At 37.0% G+C, this 13,838-nt stretch overlaps 2 protein-coding genes across 5 annotated transcripts; both read right to left on the bottom strand.

Moving 5' to 3' along the window:
• Window positions 1–1,700: 1,700 nt before the first annotated feature.
• On the bottom strand, window positions 1,701–4,278 carry LOC135760520 (uncharacterized). The gene is made up of 3 exons (XM_065274531.2): window positions 3,679–4,278; window positions 3,268–3,583; window positions 1,701–2,937 (listed from the first exon to the last, which is right to left on the bottom strand). Exons 1-3 carry the CDS (start codon window positions 3,856–3,858, stop codon window positions 1,967–1,969), a joined length of 1,467 nt encoding a protein of 488 aa, XP_065130603.1. The 5' UTR covers window positions 3,859–4,278; the 3' UTR covers window positions 1,701–1,966.
• A 184-nt stretch (window positions 4,279–4,462) lies between these two features.
• Window positions 4,463–13,708, bottom strand: LOC135760504 (NLR family CARD domain-containing protein 3-like). Of its 4 annotated transcripts, none has more exons than XM_065274509.2 (7): window positions 12,958–13,708; window positions 12,349–12,467; window positions 9,950–11,983; window positions 8,165–8,338; window positions 7,906–8,082; window positions 6,738–6,784; window positions 4,463–5,819 (listed from the first exon to the last, which is right to left on the bottom strand). In XM_065274509.2, the coding sequence occupies exons 3-7, from the start codon at window positions 11,848–11,850 to the stop codon at window positions 5,290–5,292; spliced, it is 2,829 nt and encodes a 942-aa protein (XP_065130581.1). In that variant the 5' UTR covers window positions 11,851–11,983; window positions 12,349–12,467; window positions 12,958–13,708; the 3' UTR covers window positions 4,463–5,289. The 4 variants fall into 4 exon arrangements, with proteins under 4 accessions (XP_065130581.1, XP_065130580.1, XP_065130582.1 ...); XM_065274508.2 differs by having other exon boundaries at window positions 9,950–11,965; XM_065274510.2 differs by lacking the exon at window positions 12,349–12,467 and having other exon boundaries at window positions 9,950–11,965; window positions 12,958–13,067.
• Window positions 13,709–13,838: the final 130 nt, after the last annotated feature.

The following is a 13,838-nucleotide window of genomic DNA, read 5'->3' as shown; positions in this document are numbered from 1 at the left end:
TTTATTCTGCATTAGTCTGAATTACTGACTAAAAGTAAATTTGATGAATGCTTTGTTACCACAAATCCACGACCAGGATTAAGTAGGCATATTGTCTGCCCTTTTCATTTTATTTATTTGGTCTGATGAACCACTTAATTTCAACTACAGGGTTAAGGGGGCCATAGCATGAAAATCTGACTTTTTCCATGGGTGTCCCCAGTGCTTCTATCAACCTGGAAATTGTGAAAAAGATAAACCCAGTAACTTAGTTTTGGTAAACCATTCTCCTCAAGCACATGAAAAATTAGGTCATTGAAATTTTGCTCCAGTAATGTAAAAAAACCTTTTCATGCTACCTTTGTTCTCTTTTTACTACCTCTCAAATATGGTTAGGTTTCTTCAAAAATACTATTTTGAGCAAACGCTGAGGTAATTCAATTTTTGTAAAGGACTTTTGATAGAGCTCAGATTCAAAACATACACGGAGTTTGAACTTTTTGTCTTAAGGGGATACTTCCGGGTTTTGTAAGTTGGGTAAGAGTATTTTGAGCTAAAATCTGGGGACACCAAAGATTTATTTTACATTTTTAAGTAAAGATTTCAAATATTCTAAAAAGAGCCTCATGATGAGTGTGATCATGTATTTTATATGAGATATCGCAAATTTTCTGGAGAGGTGAGAATTGGAATTAAAGGGGTCCTATCATGAAATTTTTAAAGAAAAAAGTATTCGGTGTCCCCAAGTGCGTATGTGAATTTTTAGTATTTTAGTGTTTATTTGGTGTAATACAATGTGTTTGCGTGGTTTATGGTTTAAAAACATTATTTTCCACATACTGTACATTATTGTAGCTTCTCTAAGTCCCACCCTTCTATAACAGGTCGATTTGTACAAAGCTCCTTGTTCTGAGAAAGTGCAGTGTGATCCTATTGGCCAGCTATCCAGTGCTTTGTGATTGGGGGAATGCCTCAACATAAAAGGAAATGTGATGCTCCTAACCATGTTTGAAAGATGAGCTCCCAAAGCAATAGTGAAAGACAGGAGACACTATTGTATTAACTACCTTATCAATACGAGCCTGAATCTGACCCAGAAAATGTAGATGACTAAGCTGATCGATCAACTTTACCAGAACGACGTGAGCATATCTTAAAAGATTGGTAAGGTAAAGTCAAGGTTCAATTAAAACAAATACTAATCGCCATAATGGTGACTTTAAATGAAACAAAACATCAACATCTAAACCTAATAAGTGAATTGTTTTCTACAAAATTATTTTACGGAACATTAAAAAATAATGTTTTATAACAGTTTTAAAATAGTAAAATGCAATGTTTCTCTGTCATTTACAAGTAACGCAAAAAAGTAAATATAGAAAACAGTTGTTTTAAACATTGTGTGAACATTGAAACATGACATTGTCATAAGGTTTAAATATGATAGAATGTAACATCTAATAGTCACACAACCACAAAACATTTTTAAACAGATCATAGTGTTAAATTAAAACTCAAGAGCCCCACTAAAGCAAACACTGATCCCCATAATGATGGTTTGTTGCTTTTTTTAACATTAATGGGGGTTGCATAAATGTTCCAGATCGTCGCTAGGATCATTACTGACTAAATTTGATCTCAAAGGTCAACTCTGTTGTCAGTAAATATGTCAATTCAACAGATACAGAGATGAAGAGAAAAACAGCAGACAGGAGACGAAGTGAAGTTAAATAAAATAAATATGCTTTATTGAATATTCTTAGTTGTGTTCTAGATGCTCTGACTAACTTTGTCTGACTAGAAGCAGATTTAGGAGGTGTTAATAATCCTAACACTAAAAGAGGGAAAATTTAACACAGTGGTCGAGAAAAAAAAACTAGCTTTTTCATGGGGCAAATAACCTCCTTTAATGTCATTTAAAGAAATAAAATTTTTGTTGAACATTCATGTCGAATAGACATGAGCAGTCTGTAAAGACTTTAAGACACTATGATGATTTCAGTGTAGTTTGTTCTTCAGTATGTTTCTTCTGATGATGCCGAAAAGTTCTAGGATAAGCAAATCTCTCTCCACAAATTGAGCAGACATAAGGTTTCTCTCCAGTGTGAACTTTCTGATGGTCTTTTAAGGAACCTGCCGCAGCAAACGTCTTCTCACACTGAGAGCATTTGTAAGGTTTTTCACCTGTATGAGTTCTCTGGTGTACCACTAAAATAGCCCGTTGCCTAAAACTCTTCCCACAAACATTACAGTTATGAGGTTTCTCTCCAGTGTGAATTCTCTGATGTATTTTTAAGTTACTTGACTGAGTAAACATCTTCTCACACTGAGAGCAATTGTAAAGTTTTTCACCTGTATGAGTTCTCAGGTGTGACACCAAAGTGTAACGTTGTCTAAAACTCTTCCCACAGACACTACAGTGATGAGGTTTCTCTCCAGTGTGAACTCTCTCATGGATTATCAGCTGAGATTTCCTACTGAAACCTTTCTCACAGTGTGAACATTGATAGCGTTTCTTCTCAGAGTGAATATTCTGGTGTGATTTTAATGAACCCGAATCCTTAAAGGTTTTGTCACATTCACTGCACTGATACGGTCTCTCATTGGTGTGTATAAGCACATGTGTCTTTAGAAGATGTTTGTAGCTGAATCTCATCTCACAGTGAGGACACTCGTATGGTTTCTCTCCTGTGTGAACTCTCTTATGACAATGAAGACTTTTTTTGGTGCTGAAGTTCTTGCCACATTCAGTGCAGTAGAAAGACTTATAATCAGTGTGTGTCTTCATGTGAACTTTTAGCCGAGATAAGAAGACAAAACCCTTCCCACACTGCTGACAGTGAAACTTCTCTCTGTGCTCTTCTGAATGAAGTTTCTTTTCTTGAGTTTGTGCTGTCCGTCGCTCTCTTGATGTTGAGGACGTTATTTCTCCATCCAAAAATGAATTGCTCCTCTCATCTGAAAGAAACATAATAAAAAATGTAAGTAAATCTTTTTTTCACTCTTAAAGAGCAGATATCAGGTTAAACTACCCAGTTACTCAAAGTATAGAAAAAAAAAAATGTAGGAACTAGACTTAAAATATAATTATAAACACGCTGGTAAGGCTTCTGGAGTAGTTTTTGTATGAAAATGTTTGTGCCCCTTTAAAAAAAAACCGTCAAACCGGAAGTGACGTTCCCAAAAGTAAACAATGGGGTTGAAAAGGGAACCAAAAAATAACATTATGGCAATGTTTGCTGGGACATGCTAGGGAATTATTGTGAAAAGACAACAGAAGAAACAAACCTGAAGGAATAAAATCATCATCATCATCATCACTGTCCTCTTCCTGAGTGTGATCTTCATCTGCTGTGGGTTCAGTTTTGATGTCCATAATGAGGTTCCTGCAGTCGATGAGTTTGACTGAACACATCTTGGGTTTGGTCTGCAGGATCTGCTGCTGTTCTCCAGCGTTCCAGACAGAATCCAGAGACTCTGTGGAGGTTTGATCAGTAGATTCCTCATCCTGTAAGCCCTGATTACTGTCACACACTGTAGTGTCCTGAGCGTCTGTGGGCTTTGACTCAGTATAACAGAGTAAAGTCAGACTGAGCTCGGAGTCCTGTGTGGAAGATTCACAACAAACACACACAGAGTAAGATTAGAAATGATTTGATGTTGTCTGATTCAGGTAAAGGATGTTTAAGCTGTACAAACCTCTCTCTTCAGTCCTTCATCTCCTCTTAACCTCAGCTTTGTCTCCAGTAACGCCACCTCTTTCTTCAGCTGAGAGATTTCTGTGATGAAATCATCAATATCCAGCATGGACAGATCAGTTCCTACTGATTTACAGCACATCTCATCTTTCATCATCAACACTAAAATACACAAACACATCACACACAAGCTCTTTCTTTCTTTCTTTTTTTCTTTCTTTCTTTAGTGGGTTTATCGGCTACAGAGTGCGTCCTGCTGTACTTGAGAGAGAAGACTTCACTTATTACAATCAATTAATTAGAGCAGTGGTTCTCAACTCCAGTACTCGGCCCCCCCCACCCAGAATGTTTTAGATGTCTCCTGATATGAAACACCTGATTCCACTCATTAGACTCCTTTCAGAATGTTTGAACGTTTCCTTAACTAACACACTAACAAGCTGATGAACTGAATCAGGTGTTTTATATATGTCTAAAATGTCATCTAAAATGTTCTCGGGGGGAGGGGGCAGAGGACTGGAATTGAGAACCACTGAATTAGACGATGATCTTTATTATGTGGTAACCACTACAGAATTGGACTAACTTTACATTACTATAACACTGTAAACATGCGCAGTAGTTACATGTTGTTTTAAATTCTTGTACTGTACATGCCTACTACTTTCAACCAATCAAACAATTCAATCATCAAATAATCTTACCGTTGTAAAATTGTCATTAGAAATGTAAACTTTCTAAAAAGATATTAATGTACATATAAGATTTGTATATATTGCTCATTACAGAAGTGTGGACACATTTTTAGTTAAAAAGGATACAAACAGGAATATGAATAGGATTTTCCCCCCATGAACTTAAAGGAACAATATGTAAGAAATGTATATCAATTATTCATAAAATGGCCCTGATATGTCACTAGACATTAAGAAATAATTATCATTTCAAATACTTATATGACACCAGTGGTCTGGCCAGGATATTGTCAATTAAAAAGTGGAGTTGCAGCCCTCAAATGATGTTTCTGTTGTCATTTTGTGTATTGGCCACCAGTTGTGTGATTGCAATACCAGTTTTGGCCACAATCCTACATACTGTTCCTTTAAGTTAATTAAATTTAAGTCTGATTTTTAACATGTAAGATTTAAAATAATTTTGAATTCACTGATATCACATGGTGCAGGTCATACAGGTCCCTTTTAATATAAATATATTTTTTATGCAGTTTAAGGCAACAGAGTTGAACACAGCATAGGGGCAGACAGCATACAACATATCCTAAAATTGTTTATAATATCTATTTTCTATATAATTTTAGAACGAAACAATTAAAAAGACTTAAATATTTAATGATAATTTCAGTTAAGTGTATAAACCACGAGCCAAAGACAGTCAACAATATGTTTCAATCAGTAAAAATTTTCCCTACAATACACATTAATATAATTTGTGTTGCTCAAACATAATTCTGAACATATTTAAATGAAAGGTTTACCCTGGAGGTGCCAAATATACTTCCAATTGTAGAACCACTCATATACGTTTCTTTGTTTTGATCAAACTTTGAGCTTTGTATTCTTATGACATCTAAATCTAAGGTGATCATGCTGTTCTACCGCAACATCACAGGTGAGTCTGGATAAAGCACAAATCCAGCATATAAAGGTTGTGTGAATGTTGTGTTAAATGTGTGTAAGTGTGTGAGTGTTTGTGCATCAGAGACGCTGTAGAAGGACAGAGTGCCCGCTGGCCAGTCCAGATAAACTCCTACTTTATTAGACGGTGGTGATGTTGAAGGTATATCTGTCTGCTTTAGATTGTGACAAGCAGAATAACTTCTGCTAGAACAGTAGAGATTCCAAGACTTCTCATTGTATCCAAACCAGCAGTCCTCACTCAGGCCTTTCCTGCAGATTCCTTTATAAACTACTGAAATTCCAGCTCCCCGTCCACCCCATTCAGCCTCCCAGTAACAGCGTCCAGTCAGAGTCTCTTCACACAGAACCTGCTCAAAACACTCAAATCTGTCTGGATGATCAGGATACGGCTGAGGTTCTTCCACACGAATGGCCTTCTTGTTGTCCTCAGACAGTATGAGACCAGTATGTGCTGTGTTTGAATCCAGTGTGAGATCACAAGCATCTGAACACAAGAAAAGACATTAAGGCCAAGTTCACACTTGTAGTTCGGTTCTTTTGGTCTGGACTAAAGGAAAAATTTAGTTCGCTCAGCATTCACACTTGAATTTTCAACAGCAAACCAAAGATACCAAACCCAATGGCATAAGGATAAGTTCACAATCTGATTGGTCAGCTTTGATGTGTATTACCCAACTTTTAAAAAAAATGATGCTGTTTGCTGGGCTAAATGCGTTTATTGGATGCATGTAAAAGTGGTGATATTTGGTTATACTTCGGCGACCCAGGTTTCCCGGCTCATGGTCATTTGCCGATCCCATTCCCCTCTCTCCTACCTAAACTTTTCTGTCCTCTCCTCACTCATTGTTCAAATAAAGGCATAATGGACAAAAAATATAACTTAAAAAAAGTGGTTATCTCAACTTACAAGAGCTCAAAACAGTGCCAGGAATTTATTTGCACAAACTAAGATATAATAAACGGTCTACCTATGTTATCAAATTTTGTGATTTTAAAAGTCAAATTTTGTTATCACTGCCTGTTTTAGGTTCGTTTAGATGTCTTAGGTCCATGTTACATTCAAATGTCACTTGATTTGTTTGGAAGTGGACTGAGACCGACGCTTTCAGCAGTCTCGCCCTACTTGTTTGGTGCGTACCAAGGTTCGAATTGCAGAATTCACACTTTTGAACCACACAAACACAGAAATCGCAGAGTTTGTTTTCATTAAACAATATAATATCAGGAAATATGTCAATAATACATTTAAAAAAAAAAAAATATATATATATATATATACATATATATATATATATATATATATATATATATATATATATATACATATATATATATATATATATATATATATATATATACAATTCTTTGTTTGTAAAGTATGTGTGCGTGTTTAAAAACATACATTTTCGTAGTCCTTTTCTAATCCTGGTCTCTCCTCCATGGTCCAAACTACAGTAACACACAAGTAAATTATTAATACATTTACACAAAACATGTTTAAAATGGTCTCACCCATTATCGATGTTAGATTTAGTTGCATTAATGAAGCCCAAAAGAATGGAAATAATGAAGATCTTTAAATGTGATAGACAACAATGTAAAGTGTTTAATGACAATTAAATGAAATGTACTGTATAAAAGAATAGTAGTTTATTTGTAAAATTGTCTTCAGAGTTTCCTAAAATAAAATGTCTAAAAGTTGATTTTTCGACAATTTTTTCAGGCAAACCTACAGAATCTGACAATAGTTGTTGTTACGTGTCTTAACGTTCCATTTTAGAATGTACAAGTTGTGTGGAGTGCTTTCTTCTTGTTCCCCCCCCTCTCTCTCTTTTACTCTCTCTCTCTCTCTCTCTCGAGCTCCGTGCTTGTTTGTGTGAAAGCAGGTGCAGCTGATTTCGTTTGGGCGGAGCTAACAGCTTGCTATATAAGCTTTGCGGGAAGCCTGGCTGGCGAGTTCTCTCTCCTGCTTCCTTGGGTGTAGCATGCGTGTGAGCGTGCATTGCAGACTTTGTGTGTAGCCGGAGTGCCGGCTTAGTATTAGTATCTCCTTGTGTGGAGTTTAAACTGTTAGCGGTATAGGCCGGTATATGTCATTTATGTAAACTTTTGTTATTCTTTTGGTGGACCAAGTATGAGAAGTGGGAGGCCTTTTTGTTTATAACTTTTTCTCTTGTTTTAAGGTTTAGAAGGGAGGTAAGACGCTTGTATTTTATTTTTGGTTATTTCGTAGGTAAGCCCTTTTAAAATTAGACAGAATCTTCCCCTTTTTGTTTATTGTGTTGGCCGACTAGCCCACTTACTCTGAGCCACTCTTCTTTCACATTAAAAGAAATATCCTACCCATAAAAGAGAAGAAATAAACTTCCTCTATTTAATTTAAAAACGTTGTGGAGTGTTTGTGGGAGCAGGAGACGGGACTCCGGGCGGCACACGTTATCGGGTGCCGTCCTATGTGTTATGTCCTAATGTTGTTGGCACAGTTCATAACAGTTGTCTAGATGTTAAACTGTTACCTATCAAACTAGATGATAAACATATAGATAAAAAACTAGATCTGTAAGCTGTACATGAGTTTCTTGAGTGTGCAGTTTGTATCATTGAGTCTCTTTGAGAGCATCTGGCATCCTGAGTGTTGTGGGTGATTGTAGCTCAGATCCAGCTCTCTCAGGTGTGATGATGGGTTTGAACTCAGAGCTGAAGCCAAATAACAACAACCTTCATCTGTCACCATACAACCTGATAATCTACAGAGAGATCACACATCAACATCAGTCAGTTCAACCTCTTTAGTTATAAATCAGTAAATCAGTATCTAGAGATAAATACCTCAGTGTGTGTAGTTTACAGTCTGGACTCTTGAGAGCATCAGAGATGAGCTTCACTCCTGAATCCTGCAGGTCATTGTTACTCAAGTCCAGATCTCTCACAGAGGAGTTTAAGGATTGAAGAGCTGAAGCCACAGCTTCATAGCACTGATAAGTAAGTTTACTGTCAGCAAGCCTATAACAAGAATTCCATACAACACAATACAGTTAATTTTTTTTCTTCATTGCTTTATATTCCTATGAAATCTATATCTAGGGTGATCATGCTGTTCTACCACAACATCACAGGTGATTCTGGATAAAGCAAAAACCAAATAACTTCTGCTAGAGCAGTAGAGATTAAAGGACTTTCTTATTGTATTCAGACCAGCAGACCTCACTCAGGCCTTTCGTGCAGACTCCTTTAATAAACCAATAAAATTCCAGCTCCCCATTCAGACTCCCAGTAACAGTGTCCAGTCAGAGTCTTTTCACACAGAACCTGCTCAAAACACTCAAATCTGTCTGGATGATCAGGATACGGCTGAGGTTCTTCCACACAAATGGCCTTTTTGTTGTCCTCAGAGAGTACAAGCATGGGAATTTTCATTATGAACTTTTATAATGGGGTATTATTTTGCCATCGTGACATACAGTATATGTTAAAGTATGATTTTTAATTTAAACAGCCAGCATTATTGTATTTACATTACACTATTTAGACATTTGTAAACACCTAACCCAATCCTTACCCCTTAACCTACCAGCTTGTTTATTAAATAAAACCTTGTCACATTTATTTTATTCATTGTGAAATAGCGTTTGCTCTCATGTGTATCGTGACTGATTGCGTCATTACATCAGCATTGATTGTAAAAAGGCATTGGCTGCAGTGTGTCTTGTGACCGGATGTATTATGCTAGTTCAGGTGTATTTTTTGAAAGTGATACTGTAAGACTACGCGTGTTCAAAGAATGGGATCGTTTTCAGCGATTAAATCATAAAATTCCACTCTGCTCTTCATATGAGGTTATCACATGGCTGTAGAAAACAAAATTAGTTGTTCACATTACTTTAATGGTGTTTTTTATCAGTCAGTTTTTGCAATAGACTTGTTTAGATCTATACGTTCACTTGCCTGTTTTGTCGAGAAGCTACAGGAGTGGGGTCTGGTCATTTATACTTTTACAAATGCAAACAATTAACTGTGTCTCGATCTGATGCATATAGCAAACAAATTAATTCAATAAAGTACCCTGCACATCAAAAAAACAACACCAAATGGGTGTCGTAAAAAGAGACCAAACCAAGCTGACCAAACGTCAATAATGTGACGAGTTGAGTGTGAAAATATGTTGGCCGGTGGAGTTGAGTTCTAATTCCTAAACGCTCTACATTCAGATGCAAGAAATTCCACCAAAGCATATAAATGCGGCTAAAAATGATAGGCACTCTAACTGTGGGTGCTTCACAGGTTTTTTTTCTGCTGAGGCACTTTGGTTGGTATGATACTTCTGCTTTGTTTAACAGTCGCTGTGTGATTCACCAGTTGGTTTGGTGACGTATTAAAATGCTCAGTGTCTCACCAGTTGCTGACTTTTTAAAAAATGCGGCACTCCCATATATATTTGCTGCATTTGTTAAAAAACCTTTGATGGGCACACAAACTTACAAATTTTCCTGGGGAAAACTACTTTCACTCTCATCAGTCTGTAACATATTCATACTGTGTGTCGTTTGCTGATAGAGCAACTGTAATCTAACTTTTAATATGACATATTGCTGAATGTAAATAATTAATACTCACATAGCTCTTGTGCAGTTGCTGACAGCTGGTATGAGTCGTCTTCTTCCCTCCTCTGTTGTGTTGTATTTCTTCAGATTCAGCTCATCCAGCACCTCCTCTGACATCTGAAGCATGTAGGCTATTGCTGAACAGTGAGCAGCAGAGAGTTTCTTCTCTGAGTGTTTGTCTGATCTCACAAACTCCTCAATCTCTCTGTACAGAGTCTGATCATTCACTTCAAGAAGACACAGAAACAGATTGATGGATCTTTCAGTGGAGATATGCTCTGAAATATTCATGGCTTTGATTTTGGTTTTAATATGTGTTATGATCTTCTTGATGGTTTCTGAGGTGTCCACCGTGTGTGTCAGTAGATCCTGTAAGAGTCTCTGATTGGACTCCAGTGAGATGCCCAGCAGGAATCGCAGGAAAAGATCCAGTTGTCCAGTTTCACTCTGAAGAGCTTTATCTACTGTGCATTTAAGTAAAGTGTAAATTATATCAAAAAACGTGTCTGATTTTAGGCTGTTGTAATAGTAAAACACATAAAATGCAGCCAGAAACTCCTGACAGCTGAGATGTATGAAGCAGTAGATTTTCCTCTGATGCATCACAGATTCCTCCTTAAAGATCTCAGTACAAATCCCAGAATGCACTGAGGCGTCAGTGATGTCTATGCCAGACTCTCTCAGCTCCTCCTCATAAAACATCACATTACCCTTCATCAGCTGTTTGAAAGCCAGTTCAGACAGTTTGACAATCACTTCTCTGTTGGACTGCAGGAGTTTCTCTGGATCTCTCTCATCATACTTCTCATTCTTCATATTCATCTGAATCAGCAGGAAGTGGATGTACATTTCAGTCAGAGTTTTAGGGATTTCTGCTCTCTCATTGTCTTGTTTCAGGATGTTTTGAAGCACAGTGGATGAGATCCAACAGAAGACTGGTATGTGACACATGATGTGGAGACTTCTTGATCTTCTGACGTGTGAGATGATTCTGCTGGCTTGATGTTCATCACTGATTCTCTTTCTGAAATATTCCTCCTTCTGATCGTCATTGAATCCCTGTATTTCTGTCAGACGGTTGATGTATTTAGATGGGATCTGATTGGCTGCTGCTGGTCTGGAGGTGATCCAGATGAGAGCAGAACGAAGCAGATCTCCTTTCATGAGGTTTGATATCAACACAGGCACTGATGAAGTCTCACTCACGTCAGAAATTTTCTCAGTGTCTGAAAACATCAGTGTCATTCTGTTTTCATCCAGACCATCAAAGATGAACACAACTTTACACTCATCATAAATCTTTGAGTCCAGATCTTGAAGTTCAGGATGAAAGTCAAGCAGAAGTTTGTGAAGACTGTACTGATCATCTTGAATCAAGTTCAGCTCTCGAAACGGAAACACAAGCATGAAATCTACATCCTGATTGGCTGTTCCCTCTGCCCAATCCAGAATGAATTTCTGTACAGAGACGGTTTTTCCAATTCCAGCAATGCCTTTAGTAAGAACACTCTTTATTTTGTCTTTTCTCTCTCTTCTTTTCTCTGTTTTATATTCTGGTTCAGGTATGGGTTTAAAGATGTCATTGCAGTAGATTGTTGTGTTTTGTAAGTGTTGTGTTCTGGTGTTTTTCTCCATGTGTAAAACCTCATGTTCTTCATTCACTCCTTCACTCTCTTCCTCTATGACATACAGTTGTGTGTAAATCCTCTTCAGGAGGGTTTGATTCTCTTGGAGTTTGATTCCCTCAAATAAACTCTCAAACTTGTTCTTCATGATGGTTTTGTGTTGGTCTTTGACTCTCTGCAGAACATCATCTACTGGTTGATGAGAATCCTGATAAAGGTCTTCAGTCTCATTCAGCAGGTTTGGTTCTGTGCAGCATTGAGCAAAATCAGCAGAACTGGATTCTTCCATGACTTTGTGTGTTCTGGATTTCGTTCTACATTGAGGACAGTTAAGGTCTTCAGGTGCACTGGTCTGATCTGTCAAAACCTGCTCACAAACTCCACATCTGGACTAAATCTGCATACTGAGTAAAAACATTATACTGAAACACATTGAAAGATCAAGGTAAGAATAGGAAAATATACACAGTAATGAATTTGGCCATTATAAATGTTATAAAAAAATTATTTCCATATATAATTGAACACAATTCTTGTGGTCTATATTCTACATTTACGGTTAAGTTTATCCATCTGTCCTACAATGGATTCTTGTGTTCTATTGGTTAGTGGTTTTTGTCTTCCTCTTATTTGTGACAGCATCAAGTTAATTTTTTTAATTTTTAAAAGCATTCGAGTGGGATGATATGAAACTTTTTGGGTCTCAGAAACTGACTGAATCCTATGAATTACTGTATGTGATACGTATGTGCTTTATGAGAGATTCAGTATTATAGTTTAGTTGTACCTGGGCTCAATATATTATTCCTGTGATCAGAGAACACAACTACTGATCTTATACTCTTCATAGACACACAGCTGGATACTGGAGATGCTGAGGTGTCTCATTATAGAAGCAGTGCTGATCTGTCAAAAGAGACAGCAGTCAGGCAAAAATACGCCTAAGATCTTCATGAAATCAAATGCGTATATATATTTGTAATTTAGTAGTTTTATAATTCAGGCGAAAGGCTTAACTGTCGCTGTAAAACAATCAACAAATGTTGTATTTATCTACCCGGTGTGTACTTTAGGCACGCGACCTCTATGACTACATGCCCTTTAAATGCCTACTTCCTACAGTGAGATTTCGCGGATTAAACGGCAAAAGTCCCAAAAATAAATGGTCGTTCGGAACATAGTCCGTTTAAAGATAACTTATATTTAAAACGAAATAACAACACGAAAAACACGATGTCCTCTTACAATCAAAAATTTACGTCACATTAGCTACCCCAGTTGTCCAACAGGTCACGTGTAAATTTTAGTATTTCACACAGGTGATCTAGGCAAATCATTTGTATTTACGTTATAATTTAATTAAAAGCCATGTAGCGATTAAGATTGTATTACTTACAGCGAACAGCATCTGTCGTGCACCTTTCTCAGATTCCTACCCGTGTACATAAATGCTTTCACTTTCGATTTGCCTTGTTTACCAGCTGAATACGATTCCATTAAGTTCTGCCATACTTCCTGGAGAAAATATACAAAATATTAGCGTGATTTTATAAAAAGCTCACCTGCAAACTTTCCGAATCGATTTATGAGGAATAGGGCTGCACGATTTGGGTAATTTTTCCCATTGCGGTTATTCATGCTAATATTGCGATGTGCGATTGCGATTATAATAAATTGTATCATGAGTCAACTTGATGGGTTTTAAGGAAAATCCACACACAGTTTAGTGATAATGCTAAAATGTGTATTTTTAAAACTAGAAATGTTTTCGTATTGCCACGTGATGTAGCAACTGCTCAGTGTCAGTAATCCTAAATCCAAAATACTGCCATACAACAGACGTAGAGTTTTTTTTTAGCTACCAGATCACTGTCAACCTCCTCTGCATTCATCTTCGCTCTGGTATTTCCGCTCTGCGCACACACAAGTGACGACGCACACCACACAGGTGCATGTCACACATGCACTACCTTTTTTGTTCGTTTTTCTTTCTTTTTTTTAAACAGCAAGGAAAATCATCAAACTGTTATCAGAAAGTTGGTGTTAACAAGTCCACACATGGATTTATTTAATATAATTGCAACATTTTGCTGTCATATAATTGCACAGGCTGACATTGCGATTGCGATTGCGATGCGATTAATTGTGCAGCACTAATGAGGAACATTCTTACATAAACGCTAAACTGCACAGGTAGTGAGTGAATTACGTTCATATTAGTCACTGTGACGTCAGTGATTATTCACCAATGTAGAAAAAAAAATTCCATTTATTTTA

This window comes from Paramisgurnus dabryanus, chromosome 4 (assembly GCF_030506205.2).
Source record: "Paramisgurnus dabryanus chromosome 4, PD_genome_1.1, whole genome shotgun sequence".
NCBI classification, from domain to species: domain Eukaryota; kingdom Metazoa; phylum Chordata; class Actinopteri; order Cypriniformes; family Cobitidae; genus Paramisgurnus; species Paramisgurnus dabryanus.
The sequence above is the reverse complement of the archived record's forward strand: the minus strand, read 5'-3'. Positions and strand labels throughout refer to the sequence as shown.